At 42.9% G+C, this 21,397-nt stretch overlaps 1 protein-coding gene across 1 annotated transcript in view; it reads right to left on the bottom strand.

Moving 5' to 3' along the window:
• Positions 1–320: 320 nt before the first annotated feature.
• The window catches only part of PTPRN (protein tyrosine phosphatase receptor type N), a 46,687-nt gene continuing 25,610 nt past the window's right edge, over positions 321–21,397 (bottom strand). The window contains exons 10-23 of the mRNA XM_081970820.1: positions 20,804–20,890; positions 19,382–19,461; positions 18,760–18,824; positions 17,506–17,718; positions 16,736–16,951; positions 15,927–16,074; positions 15,248–15,321; positions 13,561–13,638; positions 12,405–12,524; positions 11,418–11,584; positions 4,860–4,913; positions 4,298–4,362; positions 1,969–2,042; positions 321–1,302 (exon numbers count right to left, since the gene is read on the bottom strand). Of these exons, the coding sequence (XP_081826946.1) occupies positions 1,231–1,302; positions 1,969–2,042; positions 4,298–4,362; positions 4,860–4,913; positions 11,418–11,584; positions 12,405–12,524; positions 13,561–13,638; positions 15,248–15,321; positions 15,927–16,074; positions 16,736–16,951; positions 17,506–17,718; positions 18,760–18,824; positions 19,382–19,461; positions 20,804–20,890 (1,513 nt within the window). The 3' untranslated portion in view covers positions 321–1,230. The remainder of the gene's footprint in view (positions 1,303–1,968; positions 2,043–4,297; positions 4,363–4,859; positions 4,914–11,417; positions 11,585–12,404; positions 12,525–13,560; positions 13,639–15,247; positions 15,322–15,926; positions 16,075–16,735; positions 16,952–17,505; positions 17,719–18,759; positions 18,825–19,381; positions 19,462–20,803; positions 20,891–21,397) is intronic.

Genomic DNA, 21,397 nt, shown 5'->3' with positions numbered 1-21,397 from the left:
TTGCTGTTCCTTCTGCGTGTGAAAGGGCAGCAGACAGAAAGGCAGGAAATGTTGTATTTTTAAGAATTTCAAAATTAGATATGTGTTTGTACATATGTATATATACCCACACCCGTTCCCAGGGACACGTATAACAAGGATTGGGATAGCACTGTACCATTTGACACCACGTGGGCAAGTCTCTGACTCCTTTACATGCCATCCCCTTGGAGCTAATTCTTCTACCACCTGACACTCCCAGTTGTTATCTATAAAGCTTTTTGGCATGAGCAGACAATGCATTTTCCTGCCTGGTTATACACAAGATGGGGAGGCTGAGCTGCAGCTGCACAAACGCGACACAAAACCTTTATTCACATCAAATACAAAATTAGATTCTCTAGAAATGTCTCTTTGTGATAAGTAACACCCAGGAGAAAGTAGGGAGACAACACAGCAATTAGCAGCTGTGGGGCCATCTCCCTGTGACGTTCCCTTCCTCCATTTAGGGAAGGGAGCAAATGGCTGTGACTAGGCTTGGCTCCAGGCCTGCAGGAAACAGAGGAGGAGGACAACAATGGGACAACAATGAGCGCAGAAGCAGTGTTACGTTCTTCCCCTGCTGTGGGCACAGGATCAGGCGGTGAAATTTAGAGAGGGAAGAATGGAAGAAGGATGAAAACTGGCAATAGATGTAACCTAGCTTCTGCTAAGGCATTACCATTTCTATTCATTCATGTGGGCACTAGGGCTAAGCAGGACACTGAAGAGAAAATAGAAATGGGCCCACAGCCCTCCCATTGCAAATCTACTTGCTTTGACCAATGCCCGCAAACATAAAGTAGGCACTTCAGAAAACTGGTCTTTAATGCATCTCACAAGGAGGGGCTAACTCTTCTTTGGACTGCAGCCCCTGTATTGCTCCATGGCACATCCTTTCACACTAGAGGTGACCTGGCTGTCTAGAAAGGGACCCAACTCTTCTGTCCACCAAGGGCTGCTTCCAGAGAGACCAGGGTGGAGTAGGCCTTAGCAGCATGAGGAGGGTTATAGAATGTTGGATGGATGAGACCCAATTGGGCAGGTAGGCAAGGGGCCAACATTTCCACAGGGCAATTAAATGCAGCCATGGTGAACCACATGGAGATGACACATGGTAAAGGGAAAACACCCCAGGCAAGAACACGGCAACAGCAGAGGCAAAGAGTCAGGTTGGGGAATCACCAAGTTGGGCTATGCTGGATAGAGGCTTCATTGGGGCAGAGCCTTCAGGATGGCATTCACTTCCTCTGCCACGGCTGTCAGTGCAAATTCAAACTGGTCCTGGGAATACAAAAGCCAAGTGTATAAAGTAGCATGGGCATAGTCAAGAGTACCAAGAATTTGGGTCCCCCCCTTTTTTTTTTCCTTTTCTGTACTCCCTTCTTAGAAGGGAGAAACACTACCACCTCTAATAATATAACTATATAACTATTCTAAAATAAAAAGCAGTCTCTTTTAAACTTTAGTTTGAACCCTTCAAACATAAGTACAGTCTCTCTTAATGTCTATGGAGATTCTCAGTCATCCAGGTCATGGTTGTCCCAAAGGTGCTTTTTTCAAGAAGCAACTGGACTTTCTGGTTTTTTTCTTTGAAGACGTTTCGCTTCTCATCCGAGAAGCTTCTTCAGCTCTGACCGTCCATTCCCCACCATCCAATCGGAGCTGAAGAATCTTCTTGGATGAGAAGTGAAGTGTTTTCATAGGAAAACCCAAAAGTCCAGTTGCCTCTTGGAAAAAGCACCTTTGGGACAAACCTCTCTCTTCTTTTTTGGTTGAGAACCTCCTTCTTCCCCCAGACTAGTATGATGCACTTAAAGATAATATTTGATATTTACAAATAGCCAGGACATTGATTTGTTGTCTTGGACTACATTCCCTTAAATACTCAGCTCTTCCATCAAGAGGACTGCATAGAATTCTTGTGAGCAAGGAAGCATTGAGACATACCTTAGTCTGTACCACACCTGGTCTCTGGTCCCTCACATGCTCCAAAGTGGCTGCAATATCTATCTCCTTCACACCTAGGATAGAGGTGAAGAGGTAAAAATCAGAAATTGGTGAATAAGGAATGTTCTATGGGGGCATTGGGGATATTTGTATCTGTGCATTAACCCCACATTCAAAACACAGAAAAAGTTAAAACAAATGTAGGGTAGATGACAGAAAAGATGTGGCCTTCAAAGCATAATTTGAAGGGATCTGATCATTTAATGAGGGCGATGTACAGTATTACATTTGCACTCTTGTGGAATTGGCATGATAAACTAGGGAAAAAGAATCACAGTAACAAGAACTTCAGCTAATATATAACTCCATATATTTACTAAGTACTGTAGGTAGTAAGTAACTTTTGATTTAATAGTAAATGTAATTTAATAATTAGTAAATAATCAGCTACATAAATCAATAAATACCTACTTTATAAAGATAGTAAAGAGAGTACAGCAGCTATCCAATATATGGAATGGGGCATTATTTTGTCTGCTGGACAAAATGTATGCATGATCTCTAAAAGAACGAATTCATTTCTTCAAGTTTGTTTGACAGCAAAAAGTTGAAAGATGCAGAGAGGCTTTTGACAGATGCCTTCTAAAAATCTTTAGAAAGTTAACTTGCAGCTACACAGAATTAGCCTCTTGTGGAAAAAAAGATATTAGTTGGAGAAAAAGGAAAATAAACAATATGGAAGGAATCAACATCATGGGAAATGAACTATGAAAGGAATATTAAAGAACATGTTTCTATTTCAAGAGCATTATATCAAAATATACATTTTTTAAAAGGGCAGATTCTTCCCAGGAAGAAATCTGATGTGGACTCCAAAAAAATCATTGCTGTTACTGCTCAGGTTGCTCTTATATTTATTTTATGTATTTATTAATATTAGAACATTTTAAGGACAATGAAAACAAAATGTTCTCCAGAGACACATGCTTACGAGGTGATTTCAAGTATTTTCAAATAGACTGAAAAAGCTATTCTGATTGTGACAAGTTGTATTGCTGAATATCCTAAATTAAGGTTGTACAATTTTCTTTGGATTGAGGGTTTGGACTTGACCTTAAATAGTACACCAGGAGCTGCAAAAAGGGATGGAGTTAAGGAAAAAGATTAAATTCATGAAATATTTGTTTAAAGAGTACATTAATATTCTCCATGCAGTATGACAATTTTCTAATTCCGTCAAATTAAAAATGCCAGGTTTTGAAGGGCCAAAATTTTCACTGAGACATTCATTGTGTGGCTAATTGGACATAGAATCAATTAGTGGGAATGTAATCTTTTCTTGTCAAAATAATACCTCTACTGAGGCATTCGAACATAGTATTATGAATGTTTTAGACTTTATATGACTAATGCTTGGTATTAAAAAGAATTTAAGAGGATTCAGAAATGTTTTGCATAGCTACCCAAACCCTAATCCAACCTGAACAGTATGCATTATTAAATAAAATATTATTTGTTCTTTCACAGTGTATATAGATAGGGAGGAAAAAGTTATTAATTGAATTTTCAAATGTTGACTTTTCATTTTTGATTTTTGCTAATATTCCTCACTAACGTTTCCTGAGCAAAATTAGCAATTAAAGAATAAGGGGATGGTCAGTTATGGATGAGCAACTGGGCGTGCAAAAATAAACACAGACTAAGAATAATGACCAGTGTTTGTGATTCAAGGATCTCAAAGGATCTATGGTGAAGTTCATGCTGATTGGTTAATCTTAAATAACCAAATGTAAAATAATGAGCAGTGAGGTTGTAAATTTTTAACTAACAGATTATTCAGGATGACTGAGAGAAAAGAAAGCTCTGGAGTAATATACTGCATTTGTGATGTCAGCAAAGGAAGATTTTAAGCTTAGACAAGCTTCCATTTTTCTAAATGGAAAGTATGATGGAAACATACGTACATATATTATGTGAAGGAAAATACAGAAGGAAAGCTTTTTGACTCTTATAATAACTAGAATCTGGGATCATCACTAAAGTTAGGTAATGGGTGGATAAGTAAATAGAAATATTTCTTTACATAGTTAAACTACCCACTACAGCAGGATGCAGTAACTCCATTAATTGGAGTAGCTTTAAGAAGGCAGGATACGGCTATCAACAGCAGGAATTAGTAATTTTGCTTCAGATTTCTCTAAAGCCTGTTGCTATGGGAACACTAGCTAGGACATTTTCCTGCTGCACCAGACTGGACTTTCTTATGTTGAATTTGCAGACAATTTGCAGAAAATGGGTTTATATAAGTCTCTTCCTTCCACCGTCTCACCTTTTGCCATTCGGTTTAAAACCATGTCAATAAGAATGTATGTTCCAGTCCTTCCTGCGCCATCACTGTAAAAGATAAGGAAACACACTTATGGTTTCAAACAACAGCAGGCTACCTAATCTTCACTGTTCAATGCGAGGAAGGTGTGGCTCACAGAAATCTTCTGATCTGCTGTAACTTCATTGATCAGCCTTCCGTTTTGACAGTGCTATTTAGTTCTTGGAAGGATATCTATGAATCTGAATGGCAGGTTAACCTGCTATCCTTTTCCTGACCAGATTTTCTGAACTTGTGGAATGCATTTGCTATGAGGGACAAGATGCTGGCTCTTTGTCCTGCTTTGCCACACTTCTTTTCATAACTTATTTATTTGAATGCATCAGCTCCCAACTCTAATGGACTCATATTCTTGTCACACACCCCTGGCAAAAGATCTCACATTCCTTGTCTGCTTGAAAAAGGCCACCAAAGGAGAGCATTAATTTTCTCATGACATTTGTTCAATCCTCTTCAGTTTCTCCTAGTTGCTGTCCCCCATTATTCCCCCTGACCAGGTGATTACCTGCAGTGCACGACGATTGGGCATGAGCGGCCCCGGTAGCATTTGTTCACCTTCCTGCCGGAATAATGAGAGGATGGGATCAGATAGGTGAACTCTCAGGGAGAAGTCATGTGGATTAAGCCACCCCCTTTTATCCCTGAACAACCAAGCAGGAACAAGCATCAAGGAAAACATTCAGGAGATGAATAGTATTTCACTTACAGCTGGTAGGTTGCAATCTAACATATGAAAATTGCATGTGTGGGGAACATTATAAAATCACCTGGAAAACATTCACGCATCACCCAGAGCAACCAGAACAATACCAAAAATAGCCAAATTATGTGTACGGTTGAAATCCAACAGGAGGCTAAGGAACTAAGGCAAAATATACCATATACTAGTGTTCAGTTTATTTCCAACTAAACCAAGTGTGGATTTTCAGTTGAGTTTATCCCACAGGTACCCATTTTTGTTTTACACATTGGAAATATTTGAAAATGCCAAATTGTTAACTGAATCAAGAGTATATAATCTATGGTGAGTCAATCTTATTTTTATGAACTCTCTGAAATTTGTCAACAAGCCAAATGGATTGTTACTTCCCATTCATTCTTGGAGGAAAACAAAACATACATAGGAAAAATATGTGTGTGCTTCTTCATATGGTTTAGGTTTAGGTTTATTGGAATTATATGCTGCCCTTCTCCCAAAGGACTCAGGGCGGCGTACAACATAAAAACACATATTACAAAAGTTAAAAGAAAGATTAAATAGAATATCCAAAAAACCTCAATAGACATTTACAATTAGATTTAGAAATTAAATTAAAATTAACAATTAAAATAATTAATAATTTATTTTATTCAGGCCAGGGCGGCTTGCTGGAAAAGCCAACTTTTTAGGGCGCGCCGGAAGGACCGGAGGTCGGGAATTATGCGAAGCTCCAGGGGCAGCTCATTCCAAAGGGAAGGCACTCCCACAGAGAAGGCTCTCCCCCTCGGGGTCACCAGCCGACACTGCCTGGCCGACAGCACCCTGAGGAGGCCAACTCTGTGGGATCGTACTGGACGGTGGGAGGCTACCGGTGGCAGTAGGTGGTCTCGCAAGTACCCTGGGCCTAAATCATGGAGCGTTTTAAAGATCATAATTAACACCTTGAATCGCACCCGGAAAACAACTGGCAACCAGTGCAGGCCACCTAAAAGGGGTGTAACATGGGAGCACCTAGGTACCCCCATGACAACCCGCGCAGCCACATTCTGGACCAGCTGAAGCCTCCAGGTGCTCTTCAAGGGCAGCCCCATGTAGAGAGCATTACAGTAGTCCAGGCAAGAAAGGACAAGGGCATGAGTAACTGTGCATAGGGCATCCCGATCCAGGACGGGGCACAACTGGCATACCAGGCGAACCTGGTGGAAGGCCCCCCTGATCACAGCCATCAGATGTTCTTCTAAACTAAGCCGCGTATCTAGGAGGACTCCCAGATTGCAGGCCCTCTCTGAGGGGGCTAAAATTTCTCCCCCTATCATCAAAGATGGAACAAGATGCACAAATCGGGATGACGGGAACCACAGCCACTCAGTCTTGGAGGGATTGAGCTTGAGCCTGTTCGTCCCCATCCAGATCTGTACAACCTCCAGGCATCGGAACATCACGTCCAGGGCATCGTTTGGGTGGTTTGGGGTAGAGATGAAAAGTTGGGTATCATCAACATATTGATGATACCGTAGCCCAAAACCACGGATTATCTCACCCAGCGGTTTCATGTATATGTTGAACAGGAGGGGTGAGAGAACTGACCCCTGGGGCACCCCACAAGTGAGGCACCTCGGGATCGATCTCTGCCCTCCAGTCAACACGAACTGCGATCAATCTGACAGGTAGGAAGAGAACCACCGCAAAACGGTGCCCCCCCACTCCCAACCCCCCGAGTCGTCGCAGTAGGATACCATGGTCGATGGTATAGGAAACCGCCGAGAGGTCTAATAGGACCAGGACAGAGGAATAACCCCTGTCCCGGGCCCACCAAAGATCATCAACCAACGTGACCAATGCCATGTCCGTGCTGTACCCGGGCCTGAAACTTGACTAAAACGGATCCAGATAGGCAGTTTCATCCAGGTACTGGGGAAACTGATGTGCTACCACGCTCTCAACAACCTTCACTACAAAGTGAAGGTTGGAGACTGGACGATAGTTGGCTAAAGAGGCTGGGTCCAGGGAAGGCTTCTTAAGGAGGGGCCTCACCACCGCCTCCTTCAAGGCGGTGGGAAAGAATCCCTCTCTCAATGAAGCATTGGTAATCGCCTGGAGCCAGCCTCGTGTCACCTCCCGGGAAGCCAAAACTAACCAAGAGGGACACGGGTCCAGCACACAAGTGGCAGCACTGTATGACTATCTAATGGAGAGAAAAGGTTGATGATACAGATCCCTTCCCTTATGATGATACCATTATGTTACATCTTGTTTGCAAGCTTTGGTTACCAATCATATTAGAAAGAAAATATTGCTCTTGACTATCAATATGTAATTTGTTCCTGTATTAAATGACACAATCTGCAGTAAAACACACTGTTACTTGGTCTACCTGTCATTCTATCCACCAATCATCTTTTGTTATAAATTCCTATTTTGGGGCAGGGCACCATGGTGTCCCCTAAATAATCCAGCAAACTGACTTCATGCCAAAAAGTCTAAAAAGAAAGAAGTCATCCATTATTTCTCTGAAATCTGATATGTTTAATCCTTTCCATTCAATAGCCTAACTAGTGAAACCTGACAATGCCTTCCACAGGGTGGGGAGGTGTTAACCCATGGAATATTTCTCTTGGTTGACTGTTGTATTGATCCATGTTCCAAAGAAACCCTCCACATTCTATAATATTGGAAGGCAAAAGAGGCAAAGAAGAAAAACCTGCCAAATGACATTCAAACAGAAACCTATTTTATTTTAGTTGGAATTTGGTTATCTGGCTGCTTGTTTTCCCTTATTTTTTCCTGTACTCCCTCGCCCTAAATAACCTCATTTTCCTATCTGGAGAGTAGGCTTCTTTAGTGAAAAGGTTTCACTGTGTCTTATGAAAAGCTTTCTTTAATGGAAAACTGCATGGGTGAATAATTCCATCTGCTTTTCATAATGTTCTCACAATTCAGATCTGAACTAAACCAGTTTCCCTGGAGCTGGGCTGAATGGAGGTCTTTGGAGGAAGAGCTAAGAACTTCCCTACTGAATGGACTACAAATGCATGCATCAGGAAGGATTTAATCTGACAGATGACAGTTTATTGTACTTTCTGTGTGCGCAAAACATGATGCAATTATTTTGGAAGAGGTTTATTCACCATTCCTCCTAACATACAGTATGTAGCAAGTGAAAACTAATACATACAAATTGTTCAGAAGACCAGTGAGGTTGTTGGCATGAACTTCGCTAAATGTTTTCTTTATTATGAACACAATTTAAGTGAGTGGTGTTCCATTTCAATATCAGAGTGCTGATGATGGTGCTAATGATTTATTTGTGGACTACTCCGCAGGCTGTCAGAATATCTAAAAGCTCAGTGGGTGTAATCAGGCGTATGTAAAACCTTTTACAGTTGAATCACTTCCAGAATGCTCAACATTGCTTGTTCCAAGACCAGAAGGGCCCATTGTGAAGTCAGAACATTCTCTGACAGAACATTCTGCTCACCCCCGGGTGACTCCGCTGATACCACACACCCTATATTTCTATCGTGTTCTCTGCTAGCAGGCTGAAAAAAATTCTTCACCTACTCAGAAGAATCTTCCCCGCATGTATCGCCTGGCTATTGTCCATTCACCCATATCAAGTCATATGATATTTATTAAATGGAACTCTAAAAAAATATTTGAAAGTGATATTTAAGTTGTTTGGCTGGGACAGTGAGGTCTAGGATGAGAAAGGGAGGCTTAGTTCTACTGTACATTGTTCAAGAGTTGTGACATCTTTTGGGCACTGTTGATGTAGAAATACTTAAATTCTGGTGCAGCATGCCAATTTCAAATTCAAAGGTGGTCTTTTGAGTGATTTGTAGACCTACCATCCAAATAAGCAGTGAATAGCTGGAAATACATGCATGTTTTTGAAATACCCATGCTGCTAATTGGTAGGTTATAAGAGCAATCAACCAACTCCACTTTTATAGGGATTGACAGCTGGGTTGGTCAGGATTCTTTGCCCACAAACCCATTTAAGGCTTTCAGGGTACCTCTTGCTCTATGGCTTTGAACCTTCATTCATCCCTAACTATTATCCAGTGAAAATCTGTATAAGGGGAGAGTACCAGGATCTCCCCTTTAGGTCCAGTAGGACAAGAGAGCAGCTAATGGACACAACAGTAACCCAGGCTCTCTCCTGTTCCATGCCGCTGGCACAGCAGCCAATGATCACTTTTGTGACTATGCAACTGGGCCAGGATTACTAGCTGCAAATCACAAAAATGACACTGGCAGCTGTGAGGAAGAGAGGAAAGAGAGAGGAAGAGGAGGAGAAGAGGTGGTGAAAGGGAGAGAGCATGGTACAACGCAGTCAGAAAGACCTAAGATTGCTCCATAGTGTATGTTCCACAAACCAAGACTTAAGAGGAAGAGGTACCAAGAGCGATAAACAGGAGTTAAATGAAGATCCTCTGGTTTTAATTTGCTGAGTATGTGCCCCGGGCTCCTCAAATGCTCAGAAGGAGCCGTTCTACCTCCATGCTGTGAGGTCCTTGCCTGCCCATTGATTTCCAAGCCTTGGAAGTCACATACACACGGAACGGCACATTTTAAAGTCGTCGCAATGCACAGATGTGACGTTATGTTCCAGAGTTCTTCTTTTAACAGCTGCCTGATAGAACAACCCTAAGCCTCACCCAGTCCCAACTGCCCCCTGCATAGGTACTGAGCCAATTGCTGGCAGAGAGGGGAGGGGGGGAACAGGTGAATCCAAGAAGAGAAGGAGCTTATGAGAGTACCTGGAAAGGACAAGATAGGGAATAAAAGAGATTAGAATAGTTTTGAAAACAGGAAACTAATGAGAGACCAATCACGCCATCATTTTGTTCTAGGTTAAAAAAAAAAAAGAATAAACTCTTGATTCCTGATCATGTTTTTTCAGCTTCTTTTGTATGTTTCTCAAAGTTAGCCTAATCAGAGGCTTCTGCAGCAATTGGGACAACTATTGCTACTCTAGTGAGCTTGTAGGAATCCTGAATGGTATTGCAACCTACTATCTCTACCTTACCCTTCCCTGTCCCCAGAATCTTCTAAATAACATTCAAATTATGCCTCCCCACATGAAGGTTTTTCTGAGGTTACATTATTGTGGTGGTATAGCATCCTACATGATGTAGAGCACTTTGAGTTGTGTTACTGAGTCTTGTTATGTAGTGTCTTTGTTTAGTATGGTGCTTTGTGATGCGTAACAGCAGTAGCGTAAACACTATACAACTGAGCAGTGAAAAGTTCTGCATCTGTGAAAAACAACAACAGCACCAGCTTTATCCTCTACCTCCATCTCCCTAGCATGGGGGGCCATACATCTATCCAGCCTCCAGGGCTCCAGGTTGGATTTTGCTCAGTTCTACAGCAATTGCTACTTCCAAGCAGAACTGAATGAACTGCAATATGCATAGTCTCAGGGGGCCTAAATGTCCTAGCTATTGAAGGGGCTTCCAGCATAACTAGTGCCCAGCTACTCAAAAGCCTTTTTTTTTACAGCAAGGATCAGGTTATTATTTCAGCGGCTGATAGTTAAAAGGAAATCCCACCCGGAGCTTCCATGGCAATCTGTGATTGAAAGAGACGTCAGCGATGAGAGTGAGGTCTTTCATGGCTCTAGAAAGATTACTGAAAGGGCCTTTGATGGAGGTCTCTGGGAAGCAAGCAATAGAGGGGGCCGGGGTGAAGCAAAATCAGCATCAAACTATGGTAATATTGTGGGTGGGGAGAGAATAAACCTTCACCTTATATTAGGTGAAGAGAGCCCCAAATCCATATCACCATACTCTCTCCAAAGCTCAGTGAAGCATGCCTGCCTCAGAAGAAAGGACTCAGCTTCTTTTCCTGGTTAAAGGTAAAGGTTCCCCTCGCACATATGTGCTAGTCGTTCCTGACTCTAGGGGGCGGTGCTCATCTCCGTTTCAAAGCCGAAGAGCCAGCACTGTCCGAAGATGTCTCTGTGGTCATGTGGCTGGCATGACTAAATGCTGAAGGCGCATAAAACACTGTTACCTTCCCACCAAAAGTGGTCCTATTTTTCTACTTGCATTTCTTACGTGCTTTCGAACTGCTAGGTAGCAGTAACTTCCTGGTTACTTGTTTGCAATTAGTCAGAATACACCGGCCTCATTGTTGCCTATTGTGGGCCAATCTTTGGATTTTCTGTCTCTCAGCCAGCTTTCATTTTATAGCAAGACTCCTAATACTGCCCAGGACCCTTTCCCTGACTGTGTTTTGCAAAAGGAAATAAGTGATGGGGTCTGGAGTATCTTCTGAAGCTCAGCCATTAAATCCCTCCCCCCACAAATCATGTCCCCCTCCCCCAGTTCTCAATAGGAAGACAATATTCCCTACCTGCGGAAGTCAAGAAGAGGCCGAGTGGTGGTAGGGATGCCCTCTCCTGGCCAGCTCAGGAAGTGAAATTGCGTCAGAGTCCGTGTCTCCTGTGACTGCACATTCTTCAAGTAGAAACTGCGCACCAGGAAATCCTCGCACCAGATGTGCTCTGAGACGAGGTTCACCTGAATGGAGATATCAGGATTTGGAAAGGGAGAGAAGAAGCATGGGTAACTTGCAGCAAGCAGTCTCCTTTACATAATAAATCCTGCCATTTATACACAACCTATTAATTCCCCAACTTGTTTTCCTGTTTTTCTCTAAATACGTGATAATGTATTGGGTCTGTTAAACTGCCTTTTTCTGCCTTTCTTTTCATAAGCAAAATAGATGCAACCTGTGTCCATAATTTCGCTGCCCACAATCAGAATTCACTATGGCTTATCTATATCATTATCCAGATGCTGTCTTTCAATTCGTGGCGGGCCATTCAGTGTGCCATTTTGAATCAATCCCCCTCGTCTACAGAATGGGAATTCCAGTCACTGCGATTCGATAACCACGTAATGTCAAATAATATAAACATTGTCCTGATTTCTTCATATCACGAGTAGCACTTTCACAATTCGATACATTATCCCACTTCCGGCTCCCAACACTGTATTGCTCAGGAAAGCTTCACAGTTTGCATAGATGGTGGTGGGGGCCCAGGGAGAAAGAGAAAGAAAGGATATTTCCATGTTTTTTTTTTTTGTGGACTGCCTGAAAATAAAGTATTCACAAGAATGAGGAGATTTCATTAATCTTCCACAGGAGTTTAATTTGCACATCCGGCTGTGTTTAGCCCAAATGCAGAATGCTCACACTGCTTGGGGATGCATCAAAAAAGGACATCATTACCACCTCAGCTATGACCCTCTTCTCAGTGACTTCCCCACAGTGAAAGAGGAACAACCCTTGCCACTTGTTGCTCAGCATTCCAAAGACATAATTGGTCAGCCTTACCTCATAGATGTGGTAAAGTGAGGATCCTTCATCGGGCCAATAGCGGTCACACTGCTTGACGCCATCTTCCACGAGTGGGGTAAGCATGACAATGACCGTGCAACCATTTTCCCATACCATCTACATAGACAGGATAGGCGGGAGATTCAGGAATTATAGTACTGTACATTCCGACGTCTCCACATTGAAGGAAGTACAAATGCCATCCCACATGTGGAAAGAGGCAAATGGGGAGAGTGTGAAGAGACTAGTTCATGGAATGTCTCTGCCTCCAATTAAAACAAAGCAAACACAGACATTTAAATTTGCCTGGGCTGCAAAGTCAGTGTGGAAATGTATTGGGTAATAGAGAAGGACTCACTAGAGTATTGGGTAGGTCTAATAAAGAAGGACTCACTAGAGAAGAGCCTAATGCTGGGAAAGATTGAGGCAAAAGAAGAAGGGGACGACAGAGAATGAGGTGGCTGGATGGAGACACTGAAGCAGTCGGTTGTGAGCTTAAATGGACTCTGGGGGATGGTTGAGGACAGGAAGTCCTGGAGGAACATTGTCCATCGGGTCGCAATGGGTTGGACATGACTTCGCAACTAACAAGATCTAATACAATTCTAAATGGGAAGAGAGGAACTCAGCAGCTTCTCAGCATCAAGTGTGGCAATCTATCTTTCTGATGCCTTGCTTATTATTCATTCATAACATAATTCAAATAAAACTGTATATTCATACATTCATGCTTTGAGGAGTTTGCCACTGGAGATGATCTAGCCAGAGTATTTCAATATGTTGATATGGCACACAAACCTGTCCTTGTTTCAGAATGGGAAGAGAGACTCCATGCTCTCTATTGTCTATTTGCCTCTCTTCTAAAGGCTTTGAATATATTGCCAGGGATTATAAAAACCCCTGTGCCAAAGAAATATCAGTCCAAATGTCTATGGAGATTCTCAGTCATCCAAGTCATTGTTCTCCCAAAGGTGCTTTTTTCAAAAGACAACCAGACATTGTTCTGAAGCTTCTTGGATGAGAAGCAAAACATCTTCAAGGAAAAACAAAGTCCGGTTGCCTTTGGAAAAAAGCCAAATTTCAGTCCAAATACCCTATCAGGAAGCACAAGAATGCAATCCCTTTAGAATAAACATCTCCACGGCCCTCTTACCTGCCAAAAATCAGCAATGGTGTGGGACAATGGACCTTGCGTTGCAATGTATGCTGGCATCCGTGGATCATGGTCAATCTGCAAAGAAACAGAGTATGAGGTAAAACAGCTTTCCTCCTCCCCAGTGTTCTGTGAATGAGCATGGACTCCAATTCCTAGTTCTTCTATGCTAGCTGGGGATTCTAAAAGGGGAGGGACAGAAGAGAATTAGACTTGATAATGTAGGCTCAAGAGGATGAGTTGTAAATGAATCTACATTAAAGATCTGTTATCACCACGTAGGTGTTTGGGCACACCCCCAGTAATCTCTTGAGAGCTATAGAAGGTGATATAGAACACATCTGGTTAATAGTTATGTTCTGACCGAGGCTTCCCAAGAGCATGAAACAAACTCCTTGTCCCAACAAAAAACACTTTTATTAATTTACTGTGAATTCTGCTCATTCACAGTTGGCAAAGTCTTTCAAAGGAGGATTTACAGTCACAGACCTTATCTGGCTTGGAGAGCTGACAGGCCGATATCTGCAAAACTTTGCAAGGAGTCTTGGAGAGTCACGAGCCAATTAAGCGAACAAATTGTCTCCTGCAAACTCCACTCCCCTTTCGCTCCTCTTTTATTTCCTCTCGGAGGGGCCATTGTCTGGCCTTATTCCCAAGTCGACCCCCGTTCTTTAGTTGTTCCCTTCATCTGGCAACTCTGCGCATGCACATACTGGGAACAGGCTCCAGCTATTTGTCTGCCTCACCGATGTCTGACTCTGAAGGCAGTTGATAGCTGGTGTACGGCCCTGGCCCCATCTCTGCCTCTGACACAGAGCCCTCATCAGAGCCTTCCCCAGACTCCAGGCCTGGCCTATGTTCCTCCCCAACCTCCTCACTGTCTGAATCTGGTGGACCACAATAAGTTATTTGACTTTGCTCATTCTGGATAAAGATACTGCAATGCATTCACAGAGCAATCAAACTTGACTTTATTAGAAGTGCAATGTATTACTAACGAAATGGTATTTCCTACAGTTAAATTATCCACAAGCAGCAAACTAGATGATCAAGATGAACTTGAATGAATTGAGACTGAAAAATAAATATTCATGGCCAGCTTGGAGAGGATAAAGAGAGAGAAAAACATCAGATCCAGAGAAAAAGATGCTGTCCTATAGCACCCACCTATTGCTTTTAACAGAACACTGCTTTTAGAGAGACACTGCTTAAATATTATATCCTTGATGGAAGGTAGGAAGAACGAGACACAGAATATCTTTCTAAAGTGAGAAAATATGCAGACAGATTGAAAAAGGAGAGACTAGCTTAATGGATCAGTTGTCCAATTGGGAACAGCAAGACTTCACACCAAGAAGTGAGAAAGTCTATCTGCTTCTAAAAGGCAGGTGAGAGACAATTGTGAGACCTGGCTAACAAATACATCCTGGGAACAGAAGGTAGAGCTGATGGCTGAAGAACAGATGGCACCTTCAAAAAAAAAAAAAGATGAGTGTGGCACATTTAATCCAAAGTGACAGGGCTGAGGGGGCTTTGGGAGTGTCCTTTCTAGCTGAGCAATGGCTGCTCTTCAACTTGGCGAGAAAGGTGGCACAGGCAAGCCTCTTAAAAATGGGCCGGTGAGGCAGCATTTGCTTGGATACGGAGTGCAATAGCAAGGGGAGGAACATGGGTGTCTGTCACTCACAATGGGGCTGGCATTAATGAAGTCACTCCGCGATGGGTTGCATTCCATTTTCAACTTGATGCGTGTGTGATCATCTGGGAACAACAGAAAAAGAAACAAGGAGCCGATGGTCTAGTCTGGCTGGAGTAGCAGGAAGCTGGAATTCATGTGAAGCTACAGTGCCATCTCCCCAACGCTGAACTGCTGATGCATCTCTAGACCAGCGGTAGGGAATCCATAACCCTAGAATTGCATGTGATTTGCAAATTCTTTCCAAAATAAGATTGAATTTCTGGGTTGGGATTTCTTTAAAAAATCAGTAATATGGCTGCAGCTTCCCTCTATTTGTAGATTGGAAGCTTATGAAAAGAGCTTTATTACCCTTTAAATAGGTTGAACATATTTAAGGGGAAAAAACAACCCACCCCAAGTCAGAGAATGTCAGAAAATATGCCTCTATCTGCTCTTTGATATGACACTACTCACTTTAATGTACTGCCCTTTTTATACTGGTGTCCCATGTACCAAAGTCCTGCTGCACTTCCCTCCCCAATGCCCAGTTAAGCGTGGGCCTATAGCCACCGCAGTAGAACCATGCACCGGCTACACTCCAAGCCTTCTACTAAGCTAGCAAGGAGCAGGAATAAAATGGGACAGTCACATCCCTTAGTGCCCATAGGCAGTGCTTGTAGGGACTCACAGGGCACATAATCTGGGTTGCGATTCTTCTTGACATTGGCTTCACGCTGGGCAGCATCACAAGTGTTTGGTTCTGCTTGGTATGTACACAGTGCTTGCCACTCCTTAGCCAACCTATCACGATTACGTAGATGGTCCTCCATATATGCCTGTGGGGGCAACAGAACAGTTGTCACATCCTGGACGTAAAAATATACCTCTCCTTCTCCCTCCCTCCAAAAAGATTACTGAGATCTGTTGAAAGCATTCTCTGACTTGATACCTTCTAGATATTTGGGAACTGAATTCCCAGAATTGACAATCTCAATACATCTTATGACTGTCACATTGCTGTCAAAATCTAGGGCACTGTTTTTTAACTCAGCATCTTTAAGATGTTTGGGCTTCAACTCCCAGAATTCCCCAGCCAGCCATGTTGAACTGACTATAAGTTTACTTACCAGGTTTTGATTTCACTAAAAAAAAAAAAAGGAAATAAGTAAAGCCTCTGAAAGTCAAACTTAATTTCTGATGATCTTACGTAGGCAACTATGCAATCACCAGGCAGCAATATGGAACTACTTTGCTCTGGCCATCGCCTCCTCTCTCTAGAATTCCCTCATGGTCTCCAATCAAATCTATCCTCAGATCCAATCTTGTTTAGCTTTTGAGGACAGCTGTGGTTGATTAAGTGGGGCCACTTAGTTGGTGTTTCCTTTCAAAAATGACACCTAGCATCTATGTCTTCTGTAAAGCTCTGTCTGGCAAGCTTGCAAACCTCTGCCAAGCTGCCCAAACGGCACAAACATGTAGGGCGTGGATGCTCCTCACCAGAATCATGTGCCCAGTGGAGATATCCATGTTGGATTGCACAGGCTCTTCACACCAAGATGGCGTGCTGCTGTGGGAGCTGGGACTGGCCTGGGGTGCATCGCTGAATTGCGAGGAGACACTGCTGACACGAGAATTTTCAGCAGGAGCAGGGGGTGGAGGGGTTTCTGCACGGCCAAAGAGGGACTTGGTAGCCATGTGCTGTCGGCAGAGTTCCTGTGGGAAAGACGACCCAGCTATAACAACCAGGTACACTGGTCACTCAGAGCAGACAAAAGATAGGAAAAGCAGAGAGTTTGACAGAGCCAAAAGAATTCCAATCATCCAAATATCCTTCATTCTTCCACTCAAGAGATGCAAAAGCAGTAGGAAAATAAAGATGTAACTGAGTTCACCTCAGTCCAATCCTCCCCAAGGAGCTAGGAGCCATGCCTAGCAGCCATCTGTCCAGGAAACTCGCGTTTGTATTCTGGCACTCAATGAGAGGCTGGAGCCTTTCAGTTTTAGGAATGTGCTTGCCCAACACTCTTAATCACACCAGTTAAAGCCTTCGTGGCTACCGCTGCATAATATGCTAAGCTGGGGCCCTTTGGGACCCTTGTGCAATCTCACACAACTTGGAGGAACTCCAGAAATGGCTTCAGTAACTAAACGGAGGGTGCTGGGCATCCCAGCCTATGATTTCTGGTGAACAATGGTGCTACATGTAGCGTGATCTTGGCAGACTCAGGGATGTCAGAGTTCTCCCCTGCCGTCAATCCCACTGGTACCTGGTATTCATAGGTGCTGTCAGTCGCTCCCTCTGGCCCCAGCCCTGCCAACCGCTCTTTCTCCCGCTGCTTGGCATGCTGGCGCAGACAGAAGACCACAACAGCAGCAATGACGATGCCGGCCACACAGGCCAGTAACACAAAGGTGAGCAGCACCGAGCGGAAAGTGTTGCCAAAATGGGCAGGATGGGGGTAGGTTGCAGCCTCATTGCGCTGTAGAAAAACAGGCATAGAACAGGTGAGCTTGGGGATAAATAAGGAAACACCTCCGCCAAAGGCAGATGGTGCACAGTCCAAGATGGGAGATCGGAGCCCTTCAAATGTTACTAGTGTCTAGTTCTCAGTTCTGCCTCTGCCACAGCATGGCCAAGGGCAAAAGGGGAGTGGCCGTTGTAGTCCCACCCCATTTGAATAGTCACAGCCACCACTGGTTTAAGCTAGATGCTTTGCTATTAGTTGCCATTCCATCATCCTGGCATTGTGGAGCCTTATCAAAACTGCTACTGCTCACTGCTGACCTGCTCTCCTCAGGCTCTGTGCCATCCCATGACTAAAACCTGGAGCCTTTGCTGAATTCTCATTCTATTCTTTCCATATTTTGCAGCCAATGTCTTTCTTCTTCTTTCATGCTGGGAGCTGAACAATTTATTTAGGCCCATCTCTTCTCCTGGTTCCAAGTCTTCCTTAACTCAAAAGCAGACTTTCCAAACAGGCAACTTGAAGGTTTGGCGTATGAGTCAGAATCCAAAGAACTCTCTCTTGGCCAAACACTATCTGTTAGGGATGTAACCCTAGTTTTGGCTTGGCAATGTATATATAAGCCATGATTGTAACAAATGTATCTGTTACTTTAAATGCTAGAGATGTAATTGGTTGCTATTACCTCAAGCAGCCATAAGAGGGAGCCAGAATGATTGTTAACCCTCTCTGTTTGTTAGATCGGTGTATTGTGAGGTACTGTGTTTTGCTACTGTTAGCTACATTGTGTGCTAAGCTGACTATTTGATAACTAACTGACTGACTGAACCGTGTATGACTTGGACTGTAAACTGAACTCTGAATACCTCTATATTTCCACATAGTAAACTACTATATTTTATACTATTCGGTGTGCCTGTATGCTGGTTTGTGTGTGTTCTTCCATACCACTCTCATTACGCTTCTCTGCACACTCGCTCTCCTAACGGGAAGCTTACTTACTTAACACTATCCAAGCTTTAAAATGCTATAAGGCCAATCACAGGCAAGTCTTACCTGTCCTACACCCATCTGTAGGATCTTTACTCCCACCTCTGATTCCAGCTCGGACTTCACCAGGGCTAGAGGAAGGATAGAAATGAACAAGCCATACTAGAGGTCAAAACTTGGGCACGTGCAAAGCAGTAATTGAGTGAAGAATAGAAACTGGGAGAAACTGAATAGACAGAAGCTATGAGATCTTGACTTCGAGATTGGTCTGTTTCTGTTTGGCATGGTAGGATTATTGCATGAGTAGAAAGGATAATACTATGATAGAGGGAGGTCCTTTGCTCTTTTATGGACCCCAAAGTCATCTTTTGAAAGTGTATTGATTTTTATTGGGGGGAAATCACCATAACAAACAAAGTAAAGCAAAACAACCAAGCAAGCCTTCTGCTGGGTTGAATATACCTTTCCTGAAGAAGAGAACATTCTAAAATAATAACATTGACAGTGATACTGATAATAAAAGTAATAGAAATAATAATGTCATGGCTCCAAGTTCCAAAAAAGCATACTAATGCCCACTTTGGCATAGAAGGTATCCTGCACCTATTAAACAGGATATTTTAGTGTCCCGATAAGTCTAGGACACAGAATTGGTACAATTGTGACTGCTGATTTGCTCTCAACTTACCTGCCCTATTGGCGACATCATTCAGAGACAAATTTTGATGGTTTTGACGGATGCGGAATGTGAGAGCTGGACCCAACACACTGCATAAGGAGAAACTTGAATTTAGGATTCTGCTTTCAGTAACCACATCGTTCAGTCAACAAGCGTGCCTTCTTTGACCATTTCTGCTGGATGTCTCTCTTATATAGCAGCTACCCATCCTAATTCTTTACAATGCCCTTTACGTAAGGATATCTTAGTTTTCTTTTCATTTGTGTTTCTGCTAATGAGCCAGGGGACCCAGAATGACCCAAAGCCCATCAAGTGGTTTGTATGATTGCTCTTGCCAGGGAGATGGGGAAGGTTCAGTGGTGGGATTCAAATAATTTAACAGCCGGTTCTTTGCCCTAATGATTTCTTCCAACAACCAGTTCACCAAACTGCTCAGAAATTTAACAAGCAGTTTTCCCGAAGTTGTGCGAATTGGCGAATTCCACCATTGGGGAGGTTATTGCTTTTTGTGTTATTTTTCTTTTGGGGTTTTATCCTAGTAAGATACCCTGAGTCACCAAGAGTGAGTTGGGAGGCCACATAATATTTTTAGGTAAATAAATAACTCAAGAGTTTGATCGTTTTCACTGAATGTGAAAGATCCCAAGTTGTACTTTAAAGCCCAAACTATGGTAGTTAAAAATCCAGTGCAAATACACAGTTGCTAAAAACGGTCCCTGTTCATATGAACAAGGGTTCATTACTTAAGAAAATAATCTGTCCAATTCTGTTCAGATGTAACGAAGAAAAGACTTTGTGTTAGCCATCCAATAATGAGAACTCACCAGAATAGGAGATATAGCGTAGGAGATTGTATAATTCATTCCAAAGCAATATGGGGACCTACAAGTATGTTGGGGTAGCCAACTGGCTACATATTCTGGAAGTTACAGTCCTAATGTATTGAGGAGCACTAAATTGGGGGATCCAGATCCTGAAGATGAAACTCAAAATACTTTGGCCACTTAATGAGAAGGAAGGACTCACTGGAGAAGAGCCTAATGCTGGGAAAGATTGAGGGCAAAAGAAGAAGGGACGACAGAGAATGAGTGGCTGGATGGAGTCACCAAAGCAGTCAGCGTGAGCTTAAATGGACTCCAGAGGATGGTAGAGGACAGGAAGGCCTGGAGGAACATTGTCCATGGGTCGCGATGGGTCGGACATGACTCCACAACCAACAACAACAAATCGAGGGAAGTTACCTCAAGAGTAAAAGGAAGTCCTTGTAGTCTGTTCATTATGAGAATTGCATCACACTCTGGCTAGCTATGTCACCAGTACTTCCTCAGGTTGTTTCCCATTAGATTCCTTCCTTTCCAGAGCAATTCCAAATAATGGCAGACTTGTGGATTCTTGTGGATCCATAGATCTCAGCTAAGCTACATCACTTACCTGATATTGATGAAGCTGGCAGTAGATAAGTGAACACGTTCAGCCAGCGTCTCAAGGAGATGAATGCCATCAGCAAGACTTAATGGCCTGCAGGTGGTAGAAATGCAGTAGGTCAAGACTTAATGGCAAAGCATGTAGAGAAGAGTTAATAAACAGGAGGTAAAAATATCTTTAAGTAATTAATTTTAAGATGTGTGAACTTCAACTCCCAAAATTCCCCAGCCAGCCATGCCGGCTGGGAAATCCTGGAAGTGAAGTCTACATATCTTAAATTTGCCATAGTTGGGAATCCTTGCTTTGGATGTTCCATCTTGGATATTAACCATCATCTGGCACAAATGTTACATAGTCATAGCTCTTCTGCTGGTAAAAGTACCTTAACCATGTTAGCCATTTTTGGGGGTTCATATCTGATTTATCCAAGTACCACAATAAACAAAAGAAAAATCTGTATAGCTTGTGATAAGTGAATCAAACATATCCGGGTCACCCATTAACCTCTACAACCTTCAATTTTATCATAGTGCTTCCCTGTATGTAGAGAGTAAGGAAGATAATCTTGCAGGAATTGTTACTGAAACAAGAGAGGCTGAA

The sequence above is a fragment of the Natrix helvetica genome (assembly GCF_964273705.1).
Source record: "Natrix helvetica genome assembly, chromosome: 1".
Lineage (NCBI taxonomy): Eukaryota > Metazoa > Chordata > Lepidosauria > Squamata > Natricidae > Natrix > Natrix helvetica.
Note: the sequence above shows the minus strand (reverse complement) of the source record. Positions and strands in the feature narration are given on the sequence as shown.